Genomic DNA, 22,806 nt, shown 5'->3' on the forward strand with positions numbered 1-22,806 from the left:
GGACAGTAATAAAAAAATGGGGCGCCCATCCACAGTTCGTAGTTAAATATTCATACAACCAACCGCTTCACATATAAATTATACCATACAAAAATAGATCGCTTCAGACATTTTTATTACAGGTTAAAAGTTATTAAAATTACTTACGTTATATGTTTCTAGTGAATTCAAAATGTTTCTACTTGGTATTGATATTTAATGCAAAAATTAATATGAATTGTATTAATGATTGTAACATTGTCATTCTCTCATTCGGCTATTGACGGAAAAAGCCGAAACTACCATAGGCATTCTGCTAATGTTGAGTATGAATTTCGTGTTAATAAAATAGTAAATAGTTGGAAAATAGAGTTCACTTTTTATTTTAAAGAGGTTTACATTAATGACATGGTTATGTGTTTGGAATTATAAGAATTGAACGTGAATTTGTTTGAGTTTCATGCTAGTATGAAACGCAAAACCGCTTTACACACTTTAGTATGAATGGCTTCGCGCTAACGCGCTACGCCATTCATACAGTGTGTAAAGCGGTTTTGCGTTTCATACTAGCATGAAACTCAAACAAATTTCACGTTCAATTCTTAAAAAAGTAAAGTGATATATGGCATATGCTGATTTCTTAAATACATAAAACCTTGTAATTATTTTGTATTTTTCTCATATGTACTTTAACAGTTATTTGTATTACTACTATATGGTAATATATTTAAAGAAAAAGAGGACTCGTCTCTTAAACCCACTCTTCGTACAGGCGCTCTTAACAACTGTTCTTGTCATAATAACTATCCTTATCTCAAAAGTTATCATATTAATACATATTCTCCAGGAAACAAAGGAAATATCAACTTAACGTACGTGTTTCGAATCCATCGCTGGCAGTCTTCCAAAGTTAAACTATAAATGTTTCTATCCAGTTGCTAAACGAATGTCTGCGTCCTAAACAAATCAATATTAGCTGTACAACAGTTTGTTTTGTTTTTTAAATTACCATTCGCGATACGTTTCTTTGTCTTTATTTTGCTTAAATATATTTATGTGCGCCGCGTTTTATTTTGTATTAAATGGCCCTGTGAGGTCTATTACACGTTTTCTCAAAGCACAGGTTAGTTTAAAGCGTTATTTCCAGTTGCAGTCACACGTTAACTATTCCTTTCTTCTATATATACAAATAAGAAATGGGTTGGGGTGTCACAAACATTCATTTCATCCCCTACTGACCACTTATTAAGGCGTCTACAAAGTTGTTTCTTTTCTTTTAATATCTAATAATTTCTGCCTTTAAAGCAATGGGCTGAGTGTCAAAAACAGTCCTTTCTTCCCCTTATTAACAAATATTCCTTTTCCCACATAGTATCCGCTGATTAAATGCATCGGAATATATGCTTTAATACCTAATAATTTGTGTTTTTAAAGAAATGGACTGGGGTGTCACAAATATTCCTTTCTTCTCTTTAACAACTATGCCTTTCTTTCCCTACTATCCGCTGCTAAAGTATATCGACATACTCCTTTCCTTTATTTTAATACTTAATAATTTCGGCTTTTAAAATAATGGACTGGGGTGTCACAAATGTTCCATTCTTCCCCTATTAAACTAAATGACTACACATTTTTGTTTTACTCTCTGAACAAACAATTGTCTAGGAAGATAAACCGTATGTAATATTTTACATAAATGGATCTCATGTAACGTTTTGGGTAAGTTAGCATCATAATATACTCTTTTAAGATAACACACACCATGTACCATTTTAGATGTAACAAACACCATGTAATATTTTAGGTATCAAACGTCACAGGCAAAAGTGATTACGAAAATGAATCACTACACATTTTGAATTGTGGTTCAGACAGTTGCAACGTATGGAGCTTTTAGCTCACTGTTTTGAAGTAAAATGGATTTTGAAATTGTTCATACGCATGTTTTGTAAACCAACTTAAATGTTAAAAACAATTCCAATTCAACCTGCATATAACGCATCACATCTGAGTCGAGTATTTTCTCGTCTTTTAGTAAACCCCCGAAGTGCAAGGTGTTCAAGTGTCGTGTTGGGGGTTGCCTCAATCCAGAGCGGGTGTGCGACGGCTTCAGCCACTGTCCTGACGGCAGTGACGAAGAAAACTGTTCAGGTAATAAAGTATCAACATAAACATATATCAACGTATGCATACAACATACAGAAAGGGATCTAGAATTACTCCAACGCGGCATGTGTGGGGTCTGCGTTTTATGTAGTATATTAAACAGGTTGTTGAAATAAGGTTTTGATATGTAGAAACCCTGTATACATTTTAATGTCAATTGAATTAACTTCTTCAGATTGATATGCATACATATACGTACATTGGTGTGTGTGACTTGTTAATAGACCAGACTGTTTCGTTTCAGGAAATAAGAAGAGAGACATCCCAGACTCACGATCTGTAGAAGGTATACACAGGTCAATTATGAAAATGAGAGACAGATGAAGCGAAATCGAATAAAAAAAAAAGAGACAAAAAAGACCTCAGATAGAGAGGGACAGTGAGAGACAGAAAGAGACAGAAATAGAAACAAAGAGATAGGCTATGAGGAGAGAGAGAGAGAGAGAGAGAGAGAGAGAGAGAGAGAGAGAGAGAGAGAGAGAGAGAGAGAGAGGGGGGGGGGGGGTTATTACCAGTGTGTTCGCATAATATATTATTTTTGTTCCTAATATATGATACTGACAATAGCGAAACACACGAGGGTAATAATCTTTTTATCATATAATCTCAAGCTTAATACGTGTTTTTACTTTCTGTATACGCAACTTTAATTCTAGTCAGCCATTACTAGATATTCAAATGACGTAAGAATATGTAACGCGGTGTATTTTTAATGAACATGACTCGAATGACGTCATTTTGGATGTCCTTACATAAAAATAAATTATTGCTTATCGTTTTCCGTTTATGAACACTGAACAGCTTTCAGTGTAAAGTCAATTATAGAGTGTCACCTAGAATGTTTGCTTAAATGTCAATACACGTATAGCCGTGACCTCGATTAATTTACATCTAATTTGCAAAGTTATAAAATTTTGAAAGTATGTGATCTGAAACATATCACATACTTTGATTACACTGGTTACGCTAGAAAGTGTATATAAAAGATCCCTTGCTGCTAATGCAAAATGTAGCGGGGTTCCTCTGACTACTACCTGTATGCGTCGCAATTACCGAATGTTTTACATCGAATAAACGAGGATTAAACAATGAAAACGTTCACGTTTCCTGTACTGTAGTACAATTTTATTTTCCATTTCTCTCTCTGCCCATTTTGGTTCATTTTGGTCCGGTTCTGTTCATTTCTGTGATTTGTTTGACACTGTGGATTGACTGAGTTCTTTTCTGCAGATTCTGGCTCGTGTAAGCAGTTTACCTGTAAAGACGGCAATAGCTGTATTCCACAAGAGTGGGTGTGCAATGGTTGGAGAGAGTGTCCGGATAACAGTGACGAAGAAAACTGTAAAGGTACGTAGCCAAGAGTTAAGAGATAGTTGAAGCAATTAATGTTGTTATCCCTCTCCCCCTTTCGTTTCTCTCCCATTCGATTCTATTTTATTTCTTACCGATACAACGACTCTTCCTATCTTTCAACTTCTTTCACTGTACACCTCCACATCTTGGTCCTTGTCTCTCCAACCGCGACATGTGCTTATCTTTTGTGGTTATCCGTGTCACGCACCTGCTGCTGTCTTTTTCTGACAACTTTGTTGTTAATGCCATCATTGTTAAGATGCACCTGTAACCACCTACTATACTTCCCTAATACCGGCGGATGTTAGTTAGTGCAGTGGGTCAGACCAGCTTTATTAGCAGCAGACGACGAGAATGCCAGGTAGATGCGTGGGAGTACATACAAACTGCACCCGTGAAGGATGTTGAGACAGGAAGGTGGTGGTATGGAAAACTCAGAAGACAACAGAATTGGAGAAAATTGACAGAACAAGGTCGAAACAATGGGGAAATTGGAAAGTTGTTTTTTTCCAAATATTATTATATTTAATGATAGGCAGAGGGTGATATATAAGAAAAATGCATGAAACTGTGAACCAGCTTTGAGGGGATTTGAACTTCGATCCATTAGAACACGGAGCTCACTTTTTCTTTTTCTTAGAAACTAATAATTATACGCTCCAGTTTATTTTATTATAACGCAAAGAGCTTCTAAAATGTTTACGTATCGGCTAAAATGAACATACACAAATACGACACTTCGCATACACAGCGTATTATATGAGTGAACGTTGGCTACCATTTGTCTTAAAATGAGTTCTTTGTAAACGAATCTAACTAAAAAGAACTTTATTTACGGCGCATTCATGCCTTCACAGTTAAAGCATATAATAGAGTAATCAATTTCATTTCATTAACTTGTTCATTCTATGTGGCTTTAGCGTCCAGAGTATGGCATTAAGCAGTCAACCCGATGTAATTACCTCAATCACCCATACGTACGATATGACTGTGTGATACCAAACATCGTATACACTATTTCCCTCAGGTGTGTGTAAGAAACAAACCCACATGTAAAGCGCATAGAGTAACCAATTATAAAATGCGGTTGAGTGTTCATATACAAACAAACATTAATTTCTCCATGCCATGCAAGTAAAATGATTTTAGTTGTTTATTTTTGGTTTATTCTTTGAGATTTGTTTTGTTTGTTTGTTTTTTTTTCTGGGTTTTTCTCTTTTTTTCTTTTCTTTTTTTTTGTATTGTTTTAATATATTTTAATTTCGCATCTGCAAGGGTATTAAGTATATTTTTGTCGTAAATTCCTCATAGCTTCAGTTAAAACATGAATTTGCTTTCGCTGTTTTCGGTGCGGGACGCGGACGCGTCAAAAATCGATTCCGTCGTTAACAGCATTTTATTTCCATACGACTGGTGCGCGGTGGCCACACCCAAGTAGCCCCAGAAACCGCGCACATGGTGGGAAAATGTCCCTAGTTCTAGGATACGTGCATAGGTGTAATCCTGACAAAGACCTACAGTTAAAGTTGTACCATTATTTGTAATAGAATAAAAGAGAATCGTCTAAATGAACACTTGTCATTTACTTACATTTCCCCACTTATTGTCTTCGTTTTATTATTTCAGACGATCACTACGGAGGGATACCAGGTAATAGATGATTTTGCTGTATCATTCAAAGGACATAGTTATTATTATCTAGAACTGACATGTATGAATCCTCCTGCTGTTGGAAGTTCAAATATGTTGACCGACATAGGTATACTGGCTCCCATTTTTGTAGGAGGGCAGGCTGGTTTTTGCACGAGTCAAACGAAAATGTCTGAATCTGAATAACAACATTTATTCATATTAGCATCACTGCCAAACAGCTATAAGGGGTTGCAAAGGAATAACTACGCATCATTACATGGCTTGCAACTAGTTGTACGGGTGGAATGATAGATATGCATGGTAAAAACGTCTCGGATTAGCACATTTTTCGAGAATATCTGTATAATTTTTGCTGGAATTTTAGGACCTTATCCACCACTAGCGGGAGAGGGAATTGTCCCCACCTTGCCCCTGTCTTGTAGCCAGGAAGAACCGTCTGCTATAATCCGTTTTTGTGAAACGGAAACCCATCAATTGACATGTAACTACACATATATACTAAATAATGCAAACATTTACATGAAAACATACAAGTTCGTACATTTTAATACGCGCATACCAAATCACAATACATGTTTGGGGTTTTTTTTTACCGAAAAAAATGTATGTTTATAAATAATAATACTCACAATAAAAAACACATAATTAAGTAAGTTTTAATAAGCCCATACCAGCTTATAACATTTTTAAAAAATGTATATAAACATAATAATAATAGTAATAATTGAAAGTATAAATAAATAAAAATAAATAAATAAATAAAACGTTCCCTAACAAAGCTGCACCAAACTATATTTATTAAAGATAATAATTCGACGTGCGTACTTACTAGTTATCCATGATGTACAGGCAGAAGTGAGTTTTACTATATTTATTAAAGATAATAATTCGACGTGCGTACTTACTAGTTATCCATGATGTACAGGCAGAAGTGAGTTTTACTATATTTATTAAAGATAATAATTCGACGTGCGTACTTACTAGTTATCCATGATGTACAGGCAGAACTGAGTTTTACTTGACTTTTCCATCAGTTGTCTTTATATATATGTATATATAAAGAGGAAATGTAACCTCTTAATTTTTATGGCAATTTATAAAGAAACTGTTTTATTTACACTGATATTTTTAATGTTATATAAGGGTTTAAATCTTAGTAGTATGTTTTGATATGTATTTTAACTCTATTCGTCATATAGTTAAATGCCAATTCGTCAGTTTCTTTTAGACACAAACGAAATTTGTATAGTCGAAGACTGCGATAGAAAAAGCAAACAATAGCAATGGATATCTTTCAGAAATAACAATTAAAACCCTAATCTCCTTTATATTTATTTAATATTTAAATATGTCAATTTTGTACCAAAAAACCCCCAAAAACCCAAACAAACAAATAAACAATAAAATGATTTACTTATCTATGTTACAAAATAAAAATGTCAATGGAAATCGTGCGATTATAAAGAAGAAAGTTGAATTCACAGGCAGAGCATCGTGTACTTTGTTCAAGTGCAGAAATGGGGCGTGTCTCCCTCTCGACTTCGTGTGTGACGGGAAGACTGACTGCCCTGGCGGCGATGACGAGGCATTCTGTTCAGGTACAGTAGGTGTATTTACAACAAGTCGATGGTAGCTAGGTACCAGACTTTCATAGTTTACATGTAAGAATATAGCTGCAGAAATTACAATATGTTAAGTGTGAGAAACAGAAGTATAATAATTACAGATATTGTTTACATTTCTAACAACTTACGGTTTATGTAGCAATGAAACTACTATACATTATATAAATAAATGTATGCAATAATAATGATGATGATGATGATGATGATGATGATGATGATGCTGCTGATGATGATTTTGATGATGATAAGATTATCAGCTTTATTATGATTATAATTATGATTATGATTATTATCACCAGAAAACGCTAATAAAGGTTATATACGTCTCATAAGCTTGTCAAAATTGTGTGACTATATCATTTATGTACACGTTAATAGGAAAAAAGAAAGAAATGTTTTATTTAACGACGCACTCAACACATTTTATTTACGGTTATATGGCGTCAGACATATGGTTAAGGACCATACAGATTTTGAGAGGAAACCCGCTGTCGCCACTTCATGGGCTACTTTTTTCGATTAGCAGCAAGGAATCTTTTATTTGCGCTTCCCACAGGCAGGATAGCACAAACAATGGCCTTTGTTGAACCATTTATGGATCACTGGTCGGTGCAAGTGGTTTACACCTACCCATTGAGCCTTGCGGGGAACTCACTCAGGGTTTGGAGTCGGTATCTTGATTAAAAATCCCATGCCTCGACAGGTATCCGAACCCAGTACCTACCAGCCTGTAGACTGATGGCCTAACCACGACGCCACCGAGGCCGGTCCACGTTAATAGGAAAACGCCTTGTAATATATATTATTATGTATAGTGAAAATACCGGTGTACTGATGCATATCTTTGTTTGTGTAAATGCAGGGGGAGCACCATTGGCAAATCAAAGCGCATTAGGTAAGGAAACCTGTTTTGATCAGAATGATATTGTTGTGCGTGTTCCAGTTATTAGTATTAAATGCACTAAGAACATCACCATCTGCATTTAGAAGCCGCGTGCTCTAGTTATTTGACAGTGCATGTGTAGCTACTACAACGTTTGTGTCAGTTAATTCATTGTTGTGTTACTTCAACTTCTTTCTTAAATTAACCATGACGAATTCGATGTATTTTCTTCCAAACAGAAAAAAAGTACGTATCTCAGAACGTACGACCAGTGTGCTACGCACTTGATAAAGTAAAAATAATAATAAAAATGACACCAATAAAAAAACCCGACAAACATACAACGTACCCCTCTATATAGAGACTCTAAAGACTAACCCTAACACTAAAATTAAAATTAACCATTGAAAGGGGGTACGGGTCGAACTCATGCCGTTTCACTTATATCTGATGAGCACGTGTTCAGTTAGCCGAAGTACTCTGACTTAGCTAAATATCTGTCCAAATGTCCATCTAGCCCGCTACAGTCAGAGTACTCGGGCTAGTGTTCATTCGAAGAAGCGCACGACTGTGTGTACTAACACTTTCCGTCACCTGTCACACTTGCCATTTTCGATTGCAACGCATTATTTTTTAAATCCTTCAACAATTTACTAAAGTCTTTAGATATTCATATTGGGGGAAATGTTGACGATTTTTTCCCGTTGTGGTACACATGTCCAGCTGTTATATATCTATTTATACAACATAACGTGTTCTAAGCCGTGTTTGCGGGAATCAGTAACGTAACTGTCTTTCCAAAAACGTATTTTCTCCTGCAGTTGAAATCTTCTTGATTGTCCAAATTAAAATGCACAGAAAATGTAGTAAATTTAACGAAACAAACAAAACAACTCCATTCCGGTATTCAAAGTTGTTTCTTCTCCCTGGCTTATTTTCACACGCACGGCCGTCCGACACAATTCGCCGTTACACAATACAAGAACATGGCTTTAATTGGTGACGCTTATCATTTGCATATAACAAAGTTCAAATTAGTTTTCGTAATATTTCAACCAATAGAACAAGTCATCTACAAAAAAATCGTTTGCGTCGTGACCACGATACATCGGTTAAAAAGCATGCAAAGTGCGGAGATGTAGTTAGCGTGGTAGGCTGTCAACTACCCAACTCCAGTAAATTCCCAAAACTTTTAGAAAAATAAGCATTAAATATTATTTCTAGTTCTAGTTTTAGGCGATTAAACATTAAAATTGTTCTCTGAGATGGTATTTTACTTCTTACTTCCTCCACACTGTTCCCATCCCTAGAAAATATAACTACGTCTCTGAGTTTTAATACGTTCCGATACCAGTACAGTCCAAACGCACTAGGATACAACTGCATTACATTACATTTGCACGTGCGACACGGGCAACTGTGTAACAGACAGTTTCAATACTCAAGAACAAAATGTGAGGGTCAGGACGTCTGGTCCACCTTATTTTCGTTTCATTTTTTATTACTGTATTTTTATTGATCATATCTGCCATAGAACTCAGCTGATAACAACAATAATTCACTTGACGTAAAGTAGGATATAAGTCAGTTATACCCACACTTACTCGGTGTATCGGTGAACATCCCAACAAGTTTGGTCGTGAGAACCTCCTCGGCCCCCACAACCAAAAGTGCAGGGATATTCACCGATACACCTCGTAAAGTGTAGGTATAACTATTACATATAGAGGTTAGATCAACGCCACTAGCCCAATGATCTGTTGATTACGGGTTCGACTGGTTTCAACTCTGTTGTTATTTATTGTTTTATGTATAAACTACATCCATTTTGTTTTTCTTTCAGACAGTAATGTGTTGAAGATTTTTGAAGTCTATAACTGTTCTTGTCGATGAACCTATTTTGTATACACACTCAAGTGATTTGTTTCGCGTCCGCGTGGCTAATGTGTTAATGTATTATCTACAGTTAATTGGTTACACAGCTAAAGTGACAGACCCTAGGTTTTAAACACTACGACGTATTTTGCACATTTAAAGCCGTTTATGATCATTTAAATTAAAAGTACTTACATTTTATTATTTAGAATATTCATTTTCGTACACATGAAGTGGTTCCATTCTTTTTTAATACCCCGAAATTTATGTTCCCTAATTCTTAAAATGCACGTTCGTCTGAGAAGAATTGGTCATCGAGACAAGCATTTATCATTTTTAGACGGTATACTTGCATGTAAACATCACAGACATTAGCTTCTCTCTGTTATATCCTTATCCAGATATGTTGCATGTTTGTAGATTAACTCAACTTAGTGCAGGTATTCACGGGCTCAAACTAGGGTCTGCGCCTTTAAAATGTCGGCAAGATACATTTGTCGTAAATATATTACTTGGCCTTTCCTGTCATGGACGGAGGAGCTGGCCACGGCCGGCTCTTGTGCCCACGACAGGCTTGCACTACAACAGCTTGTTCTGAATGTGCACGTAAAACCCTATGACCTGACCTGACCTGACCATTACTTGGCGCTAATAGGTGTTTATGTATCTTGGGCCTAATTCACTAAACTCTCACAACTTTGCGATCTCACAGTGCAATGATAAAAGACTTGCAAAGAGGATGCTTTGTTGTCTAACAGAGCCTAAGAGACCTTTGTGAATAAGGCCCTAGGCCTGTAGGAACGATATCTGGAGTGGTGTGAGCCCCCCCCCCCCCCCTCTCTCTCTCTCTCTCTCCTCTCTCTCTCTCTCTCTCTCTCTCTCTCTCTCTCTCTTTCTCCCGCGAATCTACTTTTAAATATTTCATTTGAAAACTGAAAAACAAACTACGAACATCTACGGGACAGCCATCGGACATGGAATCACGTTTTGCAATCTCAGTGATTATAATGATTCGATACGTTTTACAGATTCGTCGTCATGCAACACTCTTCAGTGTCCAGACGGGAAATGTATTCCACGACGGTGGGTCTGTGACGGGCTGGTAGGCTGTGCGGGTGGCGCCGACGAGATGGACTGTTAAGGTATGAATCCTATATATTTAATCATCTAAAGTTTGTTTTGTTTAGCGATACCACCAGAATACATTGAATAATTAATCAACCGACTGATCTAAATCCCGTCTTATTTAATCATCTATGAATGTGAATACAAAAAATTCGAAAGTTATTGGAATACTCAGAACTGTATATAAAGTGGTTTACATAGTTTGTGTACATGCACATAGTTTGTGTACCGATACCGATAACTTGTACCGACATGGAAAATAATAAAATACCTTGAACATAAAGAAAAAGATGAGGTAATAAATAACATAACAAACCCGGTACCAATTATTATTACATTTATGTTCAGACTGAAATAAATGGAAATAAATTAGATATATAGATACATACCTGCATACCTACCTATCTATCTACATACTTAAATATACATATGCATATACATATGCATACACACATACATACATACACACACACATACATACACACACACACAGACACACACATATGCATACACACATACATACACACACACACACACACACACACACACACACATATATATATAAATATTATTTTCTCAAACACTTGCATATTATTATCATCGGTGTCTTTTTACTACTGAAGTATTTTTGTATGTGTCTTTTTCTTTTTTCTTTTCAGATGTCATACACATATTAAGAAGATATTCCCGAAAACAATAAAATTAAACAATAATTACTAGTCACATCTTGTGTCTATAATCATTTAATATCCTAGATAGGCCTACTATCAATATTCAGTAAATAAACTGTTCTGTACTGATCGTCGACTTGTTTTGTTCTCTTTTTATGGTTTCATACAGTTATTTAAAAATTGAACGTTATATTTTTGACGTTCATGCGATGATAAACACCAAAACCGTTTTACACACTGTATGAATGGCATAGCGCGTTAAGATATACACATTGTATAATGTGATTACTAAATCCCATAGGCATGCATTACAATTTATATTAAAAACAGTTTTTATTTTTATTTATTTATTTATTTATTTAGTATTATATATATATATATATATATATATATATATATATATATATATATATATATATTATTTGTGCTGGATTATCGATTGTATTATCGCTGTTATCTATACATATACCTGTTTATTACCCATATAGTTAAAATATCAAAGTGATACGTCCCACTAGAACGCCAAGTGGGACGTAACACTTTTGACGTCACACGATGACGTCATAAATTGGCGCACAACCTTACAGGAACGTCAACGAAACGAGATGAGTGATATAAATTAAGATCGAGTGTGGGTAATAAATAGGATATTAAACTCGCTACCATTTCGTATCATGTTTATGTCCCTCGTGAAATAATTTTTATTGTCACTCGCTAAAGATCGTGGCAATTGAAAATTGTTTCACTCGGGACATAAACATGATACCAAATGGAAGTTCGTTTAATATCCTATAAATATCACAACTAAACTGAATTTAATGACTACGCATCTCCCAATGATCAGTTGTTATTGATATTGCTCTATTGCTATACAATAATACAATGACTCTAACCATGAGTTTCGATTTTTAGATTACTTAACACCTACAAGATAACATATAGTTATGAAAAAAATCCAGTTATATTTACTATTATAACTTGACTTATCATGTTCACAACGACATATGATTGGTGCGTTCTCATTGAGATTCTTTATGAAAAGGTACGGGGTTAACAAATCCAAACATCGAACTTATTCGCTATATACGTGTGTGTGTGTGTGTGTGTGTGTGTGTGTGTGTGTGTGTGTGTCTATATATATATATATATATATATATATATATATATATGTGAATATTCAGTACACAGTACTAATGTGTGGTTAGTGAATACATGAACTCGTTTGATGTAAAGAGAAATAAATTACTGATATACAGTAACCATATCAGGCTTTCATCTCATTCTTGCAAGAGGTCATCTCTGAAGTCCCGTCAATTCATCGTCCAACAAACACATCAGTGTTTAGTCCCCAATATGTTAGGTTCTTTACTAATGTGACCACTATGGACCGTGCATCCATTTTCCTATAGCCTGAACACAAGAAACTCCTCGTGACTTTTGTTATTTCTTCTTAGACCAATTTCCTCTTAAAGGGCGTCCTTCTGTTCCAGTGGAAGGATAATGTATCTGGTCAATTTGTGTGTTTTCAGCTATGTTGTTTAACATAATGGCACATTTAATTTCTCCAGATAGCAGACGTCCTTCACGCAAAGAGCTTTCTATAAGTTATTAAGCGTTCTTTACAAAGGGTGGGTCAGCCATAGCGCCAAACACAAACACTGCGACTATAGGTAGTACTAACCCAAATAACTTCCGGCTGGGTCAAAGTTCGAGTGCACCCAACTTTTGATAGAGAAGTGAACACCACAAGTCCTGTGATTGGTTATAAATGTGAGTGTGTTGGTTGTAAAAAAAATTAGTTTCATCTGGGCTAAAAATGTATGCAATTTTATTTCATCTAGTACCACTGTGTCAAGTAGCCTTGTGCTTGGAACATGTATGGGGTACCTGTAAAAAAAAGTACTCAAATTTTGTGCGGAACTAGGGTAGTCATAGACGCTACCCGTTATCTCAGAAATGAGCAGCTTGACGCCCACTTTTTTTGTGATTCACTTTAAGGGTGAGGGGTGGTAGTATTTATATTCGTGGCGTTTATGTCGATTGATACGTTGCAGATAGGAGTTTTAGCCACATATGTTACTATTGTCGTCTATGGGATTTGATTTGGTAGTATACACCCTATAAGGCGACTAAAGTTTTTATACTATATCTAAGCCGTGGTTGCGTTTACTCTTAATACAATGTTACACACGTACTGGGAAGGTCAGTGTTTCAGGCAGTTTGAATTTCGTGCTCTCGGATAAAAATATAGCTGAGATCCTTGTCAAATCGATTTTCAAATTCAAATCAGTCCTGTAAATGAAATGTTCGTCTTCTGACAAAAGAAAGACTCTCTGTAACTCGTTCGTCAATGGTAAGCATATGGAAACTGGGGGGACCAGGAGCTTGTGACTCGAAGCAGTCGTAAATATTTTGGTGTTACGTGTTCGTCACGACAACACTTCGACAGTCGTGGGGAAAGTTTAGTAGTATAACCCGAAACGGACGTAGCTTTGGCGTAAAGCATACGTTAAGCTAGAAAAACACGACTGTAACTCGACAGTCTAAAACACTTACGACAAGGGGATTCCCCTGCTGGCATCAATGATACCCACTGAAAATGCCTGTAGCGTTTACTGACAACAAATGGGTGGGTGTAGTTCAGTGGTAGAGTACTCACTTGATGTTCGATGGGTGGACGCTGAATCAATCGCCATCGGTGTACTTTGTGTCCCACGACTGATATTTCGAAGACTTTTGAAAGGCGTAGATTGTGTGGCAGCAGCGGCCCAGTGCCCCCTCAACTACCCCTCTCCCCCCCCCCCCTCCAATCGCGTCCATAAGTGTCGAAATAACCATGTTAGACATCACATAGTAATTTATCAAATATGCTGAAGTGTTGTTAACTAAATTACAAATCATCTTTTAACATCGTACACAATTCAGTAATGATTGGGCTATATAATGATATAGGGTTCTGTTTAAAACGTTTAACCCCAGAAACAAGTTTGGTAGTGTCAGGGTTAGAGGGCCCTGATATACTACCATACAGTCATGTTATAGGTTATAGGTTCGCCTTTTTAATCAAACAAACTAATGTTACGTCCATGCTACGACTGGTCTGGGGTACAACTAAATTTTGTCGTAAATCTGGAAATTTACGCCTGTCCTAGATAAGGACTAAAATTGCGATTGGTTCGTGTTACACACCTAACCTTTTAGTATTGCTCTCCGACTACCGTAAGTTTAGTAGGCCCTTCCGACTGCTTCGAGTTACAAGCCCCTGGGCCCGCTAATATAACACTCGTAACACTTACGTCAGACGTACACCATACACAATGTGTGGCGTGCTTTTGACGTAAGTGTTACGAGTGCTTTGTGTTACCGAGCCCAGGGGTTTGTAACTCGAAGCAGTCAGAAGAGCATACTAAATTCAGTGATGTCGGAAAACAATACTAAAAGGTTACGTGTGTAACACGAACCACTCGTAATTTTACTCCTCGCCTAGGACAAGCGTAAATTTCCAGATTTACGACAAAATTTTGTTCTACTCCAGACCAGTCGTACCATGGACGTAACATTAGTTTGTCTGATTAGAAAGGCGAAATGTAGTATGATTATAACCCCAATCAGGTTAGGTAATCGGATTTAACGTGTACATTCAGAAAAAAAGCTGTTGTAGTACACGCCTGCCATGGGTGCAAGTGTTGGCTCTTGCCTACTCCTACGTCCAGGATAGGAAAGTGTTGAGGGGTGGGTTAGAGAGGGGATCGCTCACGCAGACATGTGCGATAGAGGTCAAGCAGCCTGGCCGGGGTCGGAAGCGGGTGAGGGTGAGGGTTTTGGTGCTGTTGAGTTTGGAAATGTCCCATGGGATTATAGTGAAATAAAAACTGTTGCGTAATAATTATTTTGTGAAGGTAATTTGGACGCATATTTTAGAACGGTTCACCGAAATTAAAATGGAGCTAGTTTGTTTGCTTTGACTTAGTTGGTCGAATGCTATTTCGTTGCTGGAACCTTGCTTTCATGGATGGTGTGGTGGTTTCGCTACTATAGGTGCCCTCTTTTTTTTTTTTCTTTTTTTTTTAGGGGCCCTCTTTTAGTCCTTAGAAGAAATTGGCTCTTGGGGGACCGTTTTGAGAGTGTCCGGAGAAGGTCACTGTAGATAGGGAGGCACACTATGGGAGTAATCGTTGAAACTCCGTATAATGATTGTTTAAATGCCTATTAAAAGGGCCTTCATGTCTAGACGGTAATTTCTGACAACATTGTTGGTCTGCTATCCTAATGTTAACTCGATTATTATATTATATTATTTTATTATATAGACCAAGCATTACTGAATTGTTTGCGATATTAGAAGATGATCTTAGAAAACAAATGCATTGATTGCATTTCTTGTATGCTTCTGCATCTGTAATTATAGTCTTACATTAATTACGTGATTTGTAATTTATTTAACGACACCTAAGCACATTTGATAAACTACGGTACTATTATTTGATGTCTAATATGGTCATTTCCACACTACGGGGCGCGAAATGGGGAGGGAGAGAGACCGAGGGGGACCCAATGGCCGCTGCTGCCACACAGGCTTCTCATTTCAAAGGTAAGCACACGATTTTTCTATGCACGTTCTCATAGATAGAGCTGTATATACCCAGCCTTTGACATATCAGTCGTAGGGCACTAACTGGGACGGAACAATTAAAGTACATCGATGGCGATCGATTCTGCGTCGACCCATCTCTCCTCAAGCGAGCACTCTACCACTGAACTATATCCACACGTCAGTTGTCAGTACGTATTACAAGCATTTTCATGGATCTCACTGGTGGCAACAGGGAATCCACTTGTTGTAAGTGTATAAGTCTTTCGAGTTACTGTCTGTTCCTCTATCTTTACGTTTGGTATACGCCAAAGCTACGTGTGTTTCGGGTTATACTACTAAACGTTTCCTACGACCACGTAACACCAAAATATTTACGACTGCTTCGAGTTACAAGCCCCAATTAGTGTTCCACGACTGATATGTCAAAGACTGTGTTATATACTGTCATTGTGTGGAAAGTGCATATAAAAATCGTCTGCTTACTTTTGAAAGGAGTAGCCTGTGTGGCAGCAGCGGCCCAGCAGATCCCCACTCCCTCCCTCCACCTCGCACCCCGACGTGTCGAAATTACAATGTTAAACATCAAATAGTAGTAGTTTATCAAATTTGCTGAGGTGTTAAATAAATTACAAATCGCGTAATGAACGTAAGACTGCAATTACAGATGCAGAAGAATACAACAATTGCAATCAATGCATTTGTTCATCTTCTATCATCGCACACAGTTGACTAATGCTTGGTCTATATACATTAGGGTTAGTATACCAACATTGAGAACAGAAATTACTCCCCAGACATGAAGGCCCTTTTAAGGACCATTACAAACAGTCCTTTCAACTATACTCCTCGAGGGTGTCTCCCACCGATCTATAGTGCCCTTCTCAGGACACTCTCAAAACGGTCCCCCAACGGCCGAGTCCTTCTAAGGACTAAATGAGGTCACAAGACAAGTCCAGCAACAATCCAGCATTCGATCAACTCGGTCAAAACAAACTAGCTTTATTTCACTTTTGGTGAAGTGTTCTAAATTATGCATTAAAATTACCTTCACGAAATTACGCAACAGTTTTTAACTTTAATCCCACGGACATTTGCAAACTGAATAGTACCCAAACCACCACCCTTGTCCGCTTACGATCCCAGTCTGGCTGCTTGTGCTCCCTTGTACATGCCAGCGCGGGAGATTCCGTCTCCCACCCACCCTCCAAACATTTCCTGTCTTAGACAGAGGAACAGGCGAGAGCCGATCCATGCGCCCGTGACAGCCGTCTGCTACAACAGCTATATTTTCTAAATATGCACGTTAAATCCTATTATCTAACCTGATTAGGGTTAGAATTGTACCACCTTCGCCTTTTTAATGACACAAACTAATATTACGTTCATGCTACGACTGATCTGTTATTAAAAAAGAAGTCGTAAATCTGGAAATTTAAGGTTGTCCTAGGCGAGTAGTAAAATTACGAGTGGTTCGTGTTACTCACCTACATTTTAGTATTGCGTTCCAACTACCGTAAGTTTAGTAGGTCCTTCGGCTGCCTCGAGTTAACGCCCCAGCAGATGCCAGTGTAACACATATTATCCAGGAGCAAAGGAAGGAACATGGCATATGGGGAAACGTGTCTGTACAGCAGACACTTCCATCATGTTGAACATTTAACACCCAGGGCCAAGATTTTCGAAGCTGTCTTAGCGCCACGATATCGTAAAACCGTCGTAGGTTCTGACATACATCGTAGTGACGTCAGAGCTCACGACAGTTTTAAGATATCGTAGCGCTAAGATAGCTTCAAAAATCAATATTCAGGATATTATAACAACTGATGACAATGCTGATGTTGGTTATGCGTAATGGTGAGTGTCAGACTCCAGCCATCATATTGGGAATAGTGGTGGCGATTATGTTTAAAGCAACTCAATATGGTATCTTTATTTTATGTTTGTGAATTTAAAGATGATTATCATAATTATGTTGCTTGGTAAATTGGACTTTTCATTTTACGTTGTTGTTTGATGTTATTTAATCTACAGTAGATTGCCAGGAAACACACACACACACACACTCGTTTCAGAATTAACAAAATTACATCTTAATTACATTTAATGAGAGTTTGGTCCACTGGCCCATGTAGAATGTGAAATATTTTCAAAATGCTAATAAAGTCCATTCTCAGCACGTTAAAATCAATTATGTTTTAGCCACCATAAGCTTGACTCTAGATCATCTATAAGCAGAGATATTGGGAAATCCCCATTTTTCGCATCGTGGTATAAGCTCCCACCCACAGAGTGTTTTAATGCTTCAATAGTGAGTTGTAAAACCACTACACTGACTTCTCTCTGGTTAACCACTATTCCACTGACTTGGACCTACTGTCGGCCCACATTATGATAGCCTGCCAACATAGCTGACCCAGATATCCGAGGTGCTTGTTAGTTGGATAAAGCACGACAATCATGAGAGAGAGAGAGAGAGAGAGAGAGAGAGAGAGAGAGAGAGAGAGAGAGAGAGAGAGAGAGAGAGAGAGAGACGCGCGCACACACACACACACACACACACACACACACACAGAAAGAGAGAGAGACATAGAGAGCGAGAGACAGACAGACAGAGACAGACAGACAGAGACAGAGAAACACCCTAAAACAAATTTAACGCACGTTGTGGCACGTTGTGTGACAATTGCAGGAAATCGGCGTGAAATTATCAGATTTTGGCGAATGCACGTGATACTCGGGGAAGAGATTGGAGTAGTGATGAGTATTTAAAGCTGCAATGCTCGCAATGATGCCTCATTTCCATTTCGACGTAAACAAATTACAAGATTCCAAGACTAAGCCTGCCGAATCGAAGCATTGCAATAGGCCGCCTCCAGTTAGGTGAATCGGTCAGCAGTCGCACGCCACATGGACGTCCATCAGAGCACCATTTCACGTCTCTGGGACAGGTACCAGAAATGGAAGACCTCGCATAACAACTGCAGCACAAGATCGCTACATCCGGGTTCTGCACTTGCGTCACCGAACTGCCACAGCAACGAGCACTGCTGGACACATACCTGGTTTGAGAAGGGTGTCTGCACAAACCATTCGCAACCGACTTGGAGAACTAGTTTACGGGCTAGGAGACCGTATGTTGGCCCTGTCCTGCGACGTTAACATCGACATTTACGTGTTCGCTGGTGCACGAATGTTCAGGGGTGGAACTTAAGGAAACTGGCGGCGAGTATGGTTCAGTGACGAGTCACGTTTTCTTCTACAGCTACGTGATGAACGACAACGTGTTTACAGACGCCGGAATGAACGTTTTGCCAACAACTGCGTTGTCCAAGTTGCAGAGTCGGTGGAGGGAGTGTCATGATGTGAGGAGCCATCTCATACACCGGCAGAAGTGAACCTGATAGCTGTAACCTACCGGGATGAAATTCTTCGTCGTTACATGCTTCCCATTTTGGATCGACAGACAGAACTCTTTTAGCAGGACAATGCCAGACCACATACGGCACGTGTAACAATGGATTTCCGACAGAATGAGAACATTAATGTGCTGACATGGCCATCAAGATCGCCAAATCTCAACCCCATTGAACATCTATGGGACGAACTGAACAGACGGGTACGCCCGCCTGACCCGGAGCCTCAGACGCTTCCGCAACTGTCACGTGCACTGCAGGAAGAATGAGCTAGGATTCCACGTGCCCGGATTCAGAGACTCATTCAGTCTATGCCAAGGAGATGTCGCGCAGTGATTGATGCTGCTGGTGACCACACAAAGTACTTATTTCAGCGCCCTCGTGCGACGCTGGTTGGTGATGAAAACGCCTCCACTGCCGTTAGTCCATAGCACGAACATTGTCACATATTCATGTGAAATTGTACTGTGACACGATTACAAATAACGATATTATGCCACTTTGATATTGAGTCAATTGCAACTCGTTGGCTGGGGGAAACCAACGAGTGCGTAGATCATAGTGATTGTGTTCACGGCCTACTTCCATAGGGATGGCACATTTATGATAGCATTGCAGGACTCACAGCTTTCTGTGTGTATCTACCAATGTTGGAACCCTACACCCATTTCCACGACAGTTCTATTTTTAGAGAATTGCAAAAGGATGACTATATTAAAAGTATTGTGATATATTTGTCAGGGCAGTTAGGAATACAAAACGTGTAGGATTCGAAGTTAATGGATTGTAGAATTCATGTATGTTACCAACATTGAAATCCTTTGAGTATTAGTGTCTTATAAAACACGTTTTTCTGTAACGTTACAAAATACAATTTACACACTTTTATTTTTCAGTAAAACAATTACATAAGTGTACTCTCAGCACCTCAAGTATTCTTTTTGTAGGATCTTATCTCAGCAGGAGCTTAGTTTGACATCTAGTTAATAATTACACCCTATATATAAAGTTTTCTTGTAGGTGTTTCTCTGTAACGACCCTTTTGATAACCCTAACCTCTTTTCTCAAAAGCAATATTTCAAAGGAATTGCTAACAGAATAACTAAATATAACACATTATAAAATATGTATTAAGATGTACATGGCAAAACTAAGGGTAGATGAAGTTGGTGGGATATAAATCTGAGAAATAGAAGCAATAGTGACATCGTTTGAAGGTTAGTGTCTCACGTAACACTTTTTTGACATTAGCTAACGCAATTTTCGCCATTTTACAACTGTAATTCCAATTCAAGTTTAGGTTTACACATTTTTCGAGACTTTATTGTACTTGAATGTTTGTTGGACTCCCACGTATTATTTAGATCGTTCATATATAAAATATTCGTGAAGCCATTTGCTGATGAAGTTATTAACATGAGCAATTCATATGGGCTTTTAAAAATATATTTTAATAACATTTTCTTATTTTCTAATATAAACCCAGTAAAGATCCCTGTCAACTTAAAATGTACTTTGATCACATATTTATTGTTACCTGCAGGTGATAATAAAAAAAAAAAAAATGTTTTATTTACCGACACACTCAACACATTTTATTTACGGTTATATGGCGTCAGACATATGGTTAAGGACCACACAGATTTTGAGAGGAAACTAGCTGTCGCCACTATATGGGCTACTCTTTCCGATTAGCAGCAAGGGATCTTTTATTTGCGCTTCCCACAGGCAGGATAGCACAAACCATGGCCTTTGTTGAACCAGTTATGGATCACTGGTCGGTGCAAGTGGTTTACACCTACCCATTGAGCCTTGCGGAGCACTCACTCAGGGTTTGGAGTCGGTATCTGGATTAAAAATCCCATGCCTCGACTGGGATCCGAACCCAGTACCTACCAGCCTGTAGACCGATGGCCTAACCACGACGCCACCGAGGCCGGTCGCAGGTGATAATAAAGATTATTGTTTAAAATCATGATGCTGTATATGACTGAGTCGAAACAATAAATCCGTTGGAAATTCATACATCGCTTTGGTAGATTACAAAACAATTCCATGATAAAGATGGATGCATATTTTGCAGATATCAAAATCCTGTGCTACATTTCCATCACTATCTTTATTTGCAATCTGGTTGTCACAGTTTTCAATTATTAACAGTCTACATGATGCTATACAGAGTCTTCTTCCATTTCTATTTCTCAGCGTATATTAACGCCACCTGGTGTCACTGGATCATACTCTACATTACAATCTGGTTGAAGAAAGGAAATGCTTTATTTAACGACGCACTCAACACATTTTATTTACGGTTATATGGCGTCAAACATATGGTTAAGGACCACACAGATATATATAGAGAGAGGAAACCCGCTGTCGCCACTTCATGGGATACTCTTTTTCGATTAGCAGCAAGAGATCTTTTATATGCACCATCCCACAGACAGGGTAATACATACCACGACCTTTGTTACACCAGTTGTGGAGCACTGGCTAGAACGAGATATAGCCCAATGGGGCCACCGACGGGGATCGATCCTAAACCGACTGCGCATCAAGCGATCGCTTTACCACTGGGCTACGTCCCGCCCCTTACAATCTGGTTGATTGCATGCGGTCTATGTTTTATCAAATAATCCCCGCATAGTTACACATGCGGTCTATGTTTTATCAAATAATCCCCGCATAGTTACACATGCGGTCTATGTTTTATCAAATAATCCCCGCATAGTTACACATGCGGTCTATGTTTTATCAAATAATCCCCGCATAGTTACACATGCGGGCTATGTTTTATCAAATAATCCCCGCATAGTTACATATGCGGTCTATGTTTTATCAAATAATCCCCGCATAGTTACACATGCGGTCTATGTTTTATCAAATAATCCCCGCATAGTTAGTCTATGTTTTATCAAATAATCCCCGCATAGTTGCACATGTTGTCTTTCGATTCTGCCCTTCTTTGCACAGAACAAAAACATGCCATGGCAGGCTCTATTCTAGTGATGTAGGCCTTGACAAAAATCACTATGAGCATTCGTCCCCCCCCCCCCCCCCCCCCCCCCCGCCCTGTTTTGTCAAAAAGAGATGATGTTCTGTGAAATAAAATAAATTTTTATCAAACATTGTATTATTAAAGGAGACTTTGATATACTACCATGTTTGTCCTGAAATGGACGACAATTACAGGACTGTCATTTTCGCGTCGTATTTAACAAAATATCACATATCTTAGTGTAATTTGTTTGTAATTCTCCTCCCGAATCCCAGCTTCACCCACATCCATGATGAAATTTGTTTGTGGAAAATAATGTTATTTGTACTGTTTGTGTTTTTAAGAACATCGTTGATCATTCCAATGAAGCGGTTTTTAAAACAAAGTTCTCAAATGATTTATGTTGGAATTTAAATGAATATTTATCTACGTATGGGGTATTTCAAGCTCTGAATGTAAACACGTTTCGTC

General features: G+C 38.1%; 2 protein-coding genes across 2 annotated transcripts in view; one reads left to right on the plus strand and one right to left on the minus strand.

Annotated features, from left to right (window-relative positions):
- The window catches only part of LOC121372527 (low-density lipoprotein receptor 2-like), a 32,247-nt gene extending 20,787 nt beyond the window's left edge, over window positions 1–11,460 (plus strand). Inside the window, exons 2-9 of the mRNA XM_041498895.1 lie at window positions 2,015–2,130; window positions 2,390–2,431; window positions 3,376–3,492; window positions 5,125–5,148; window positions 6,636–6,749; window positions 7,639–7,671; window positions 10,563–10,676; window positions 11,319–11,460. Of these exons, the coding sequence (XP_041354829.1) occupies window positions 2,015–2,130; window positions 2,390–2,431; window positions 3,376–3,492; window positions 5,125–5,148; window positions 6,636–6,749; window positions 7,639–7,671; window positions 10,563–10,675 (559 nt within the window). The 3' untranslated portion in view covers window position 10,676; window positions 11,319–11,460. The remainder of the gene's footprint in view (window positions 1–2,014; window positions 2,131–2,389; window positions 2,432–3,375; window positions 3,493–5,124; window positions 5,149–6,635; window positions 6,750–7,638; window positions 7,672–10,562; window positions 10,677–11,318) is intronic.
- A 3,958-nt stretch (window positions 11,461–15,418) lies between these two features.
- Window positions 15,419–22,806, minus strand: part of LOC121372098 (glucose dehydrogenase [FAD, quinone]-like) — a 36,277-nt gene continuing 28,889 nt past the window's right edge. The window contains exon 10 of the mRNA XM_041498361.1: window positions 15,419–15,490. Coding sequence (XP_041354295.1) covers window positions 15,419–15,490 — 72 coding nt within the window. The remainder of the gene's footprint in view (window positions 15,491–22,806) is intronic.

Source organism: Gigantopelta aegis, chromosome 4, assembly GCF_016097555.1.
Source record: "Gigantopelta aegis isolate Gae_Host chromosome 4, Gae_host_genome, whole genome shotgun sequence".
Classification (NCBI taxonomy): Eukaryota; Metazoa; Mollusca; class Gastropoda; order Neomphalida; family Peltospiridae; genus Gigantopelta; species Gigantopelta aegis.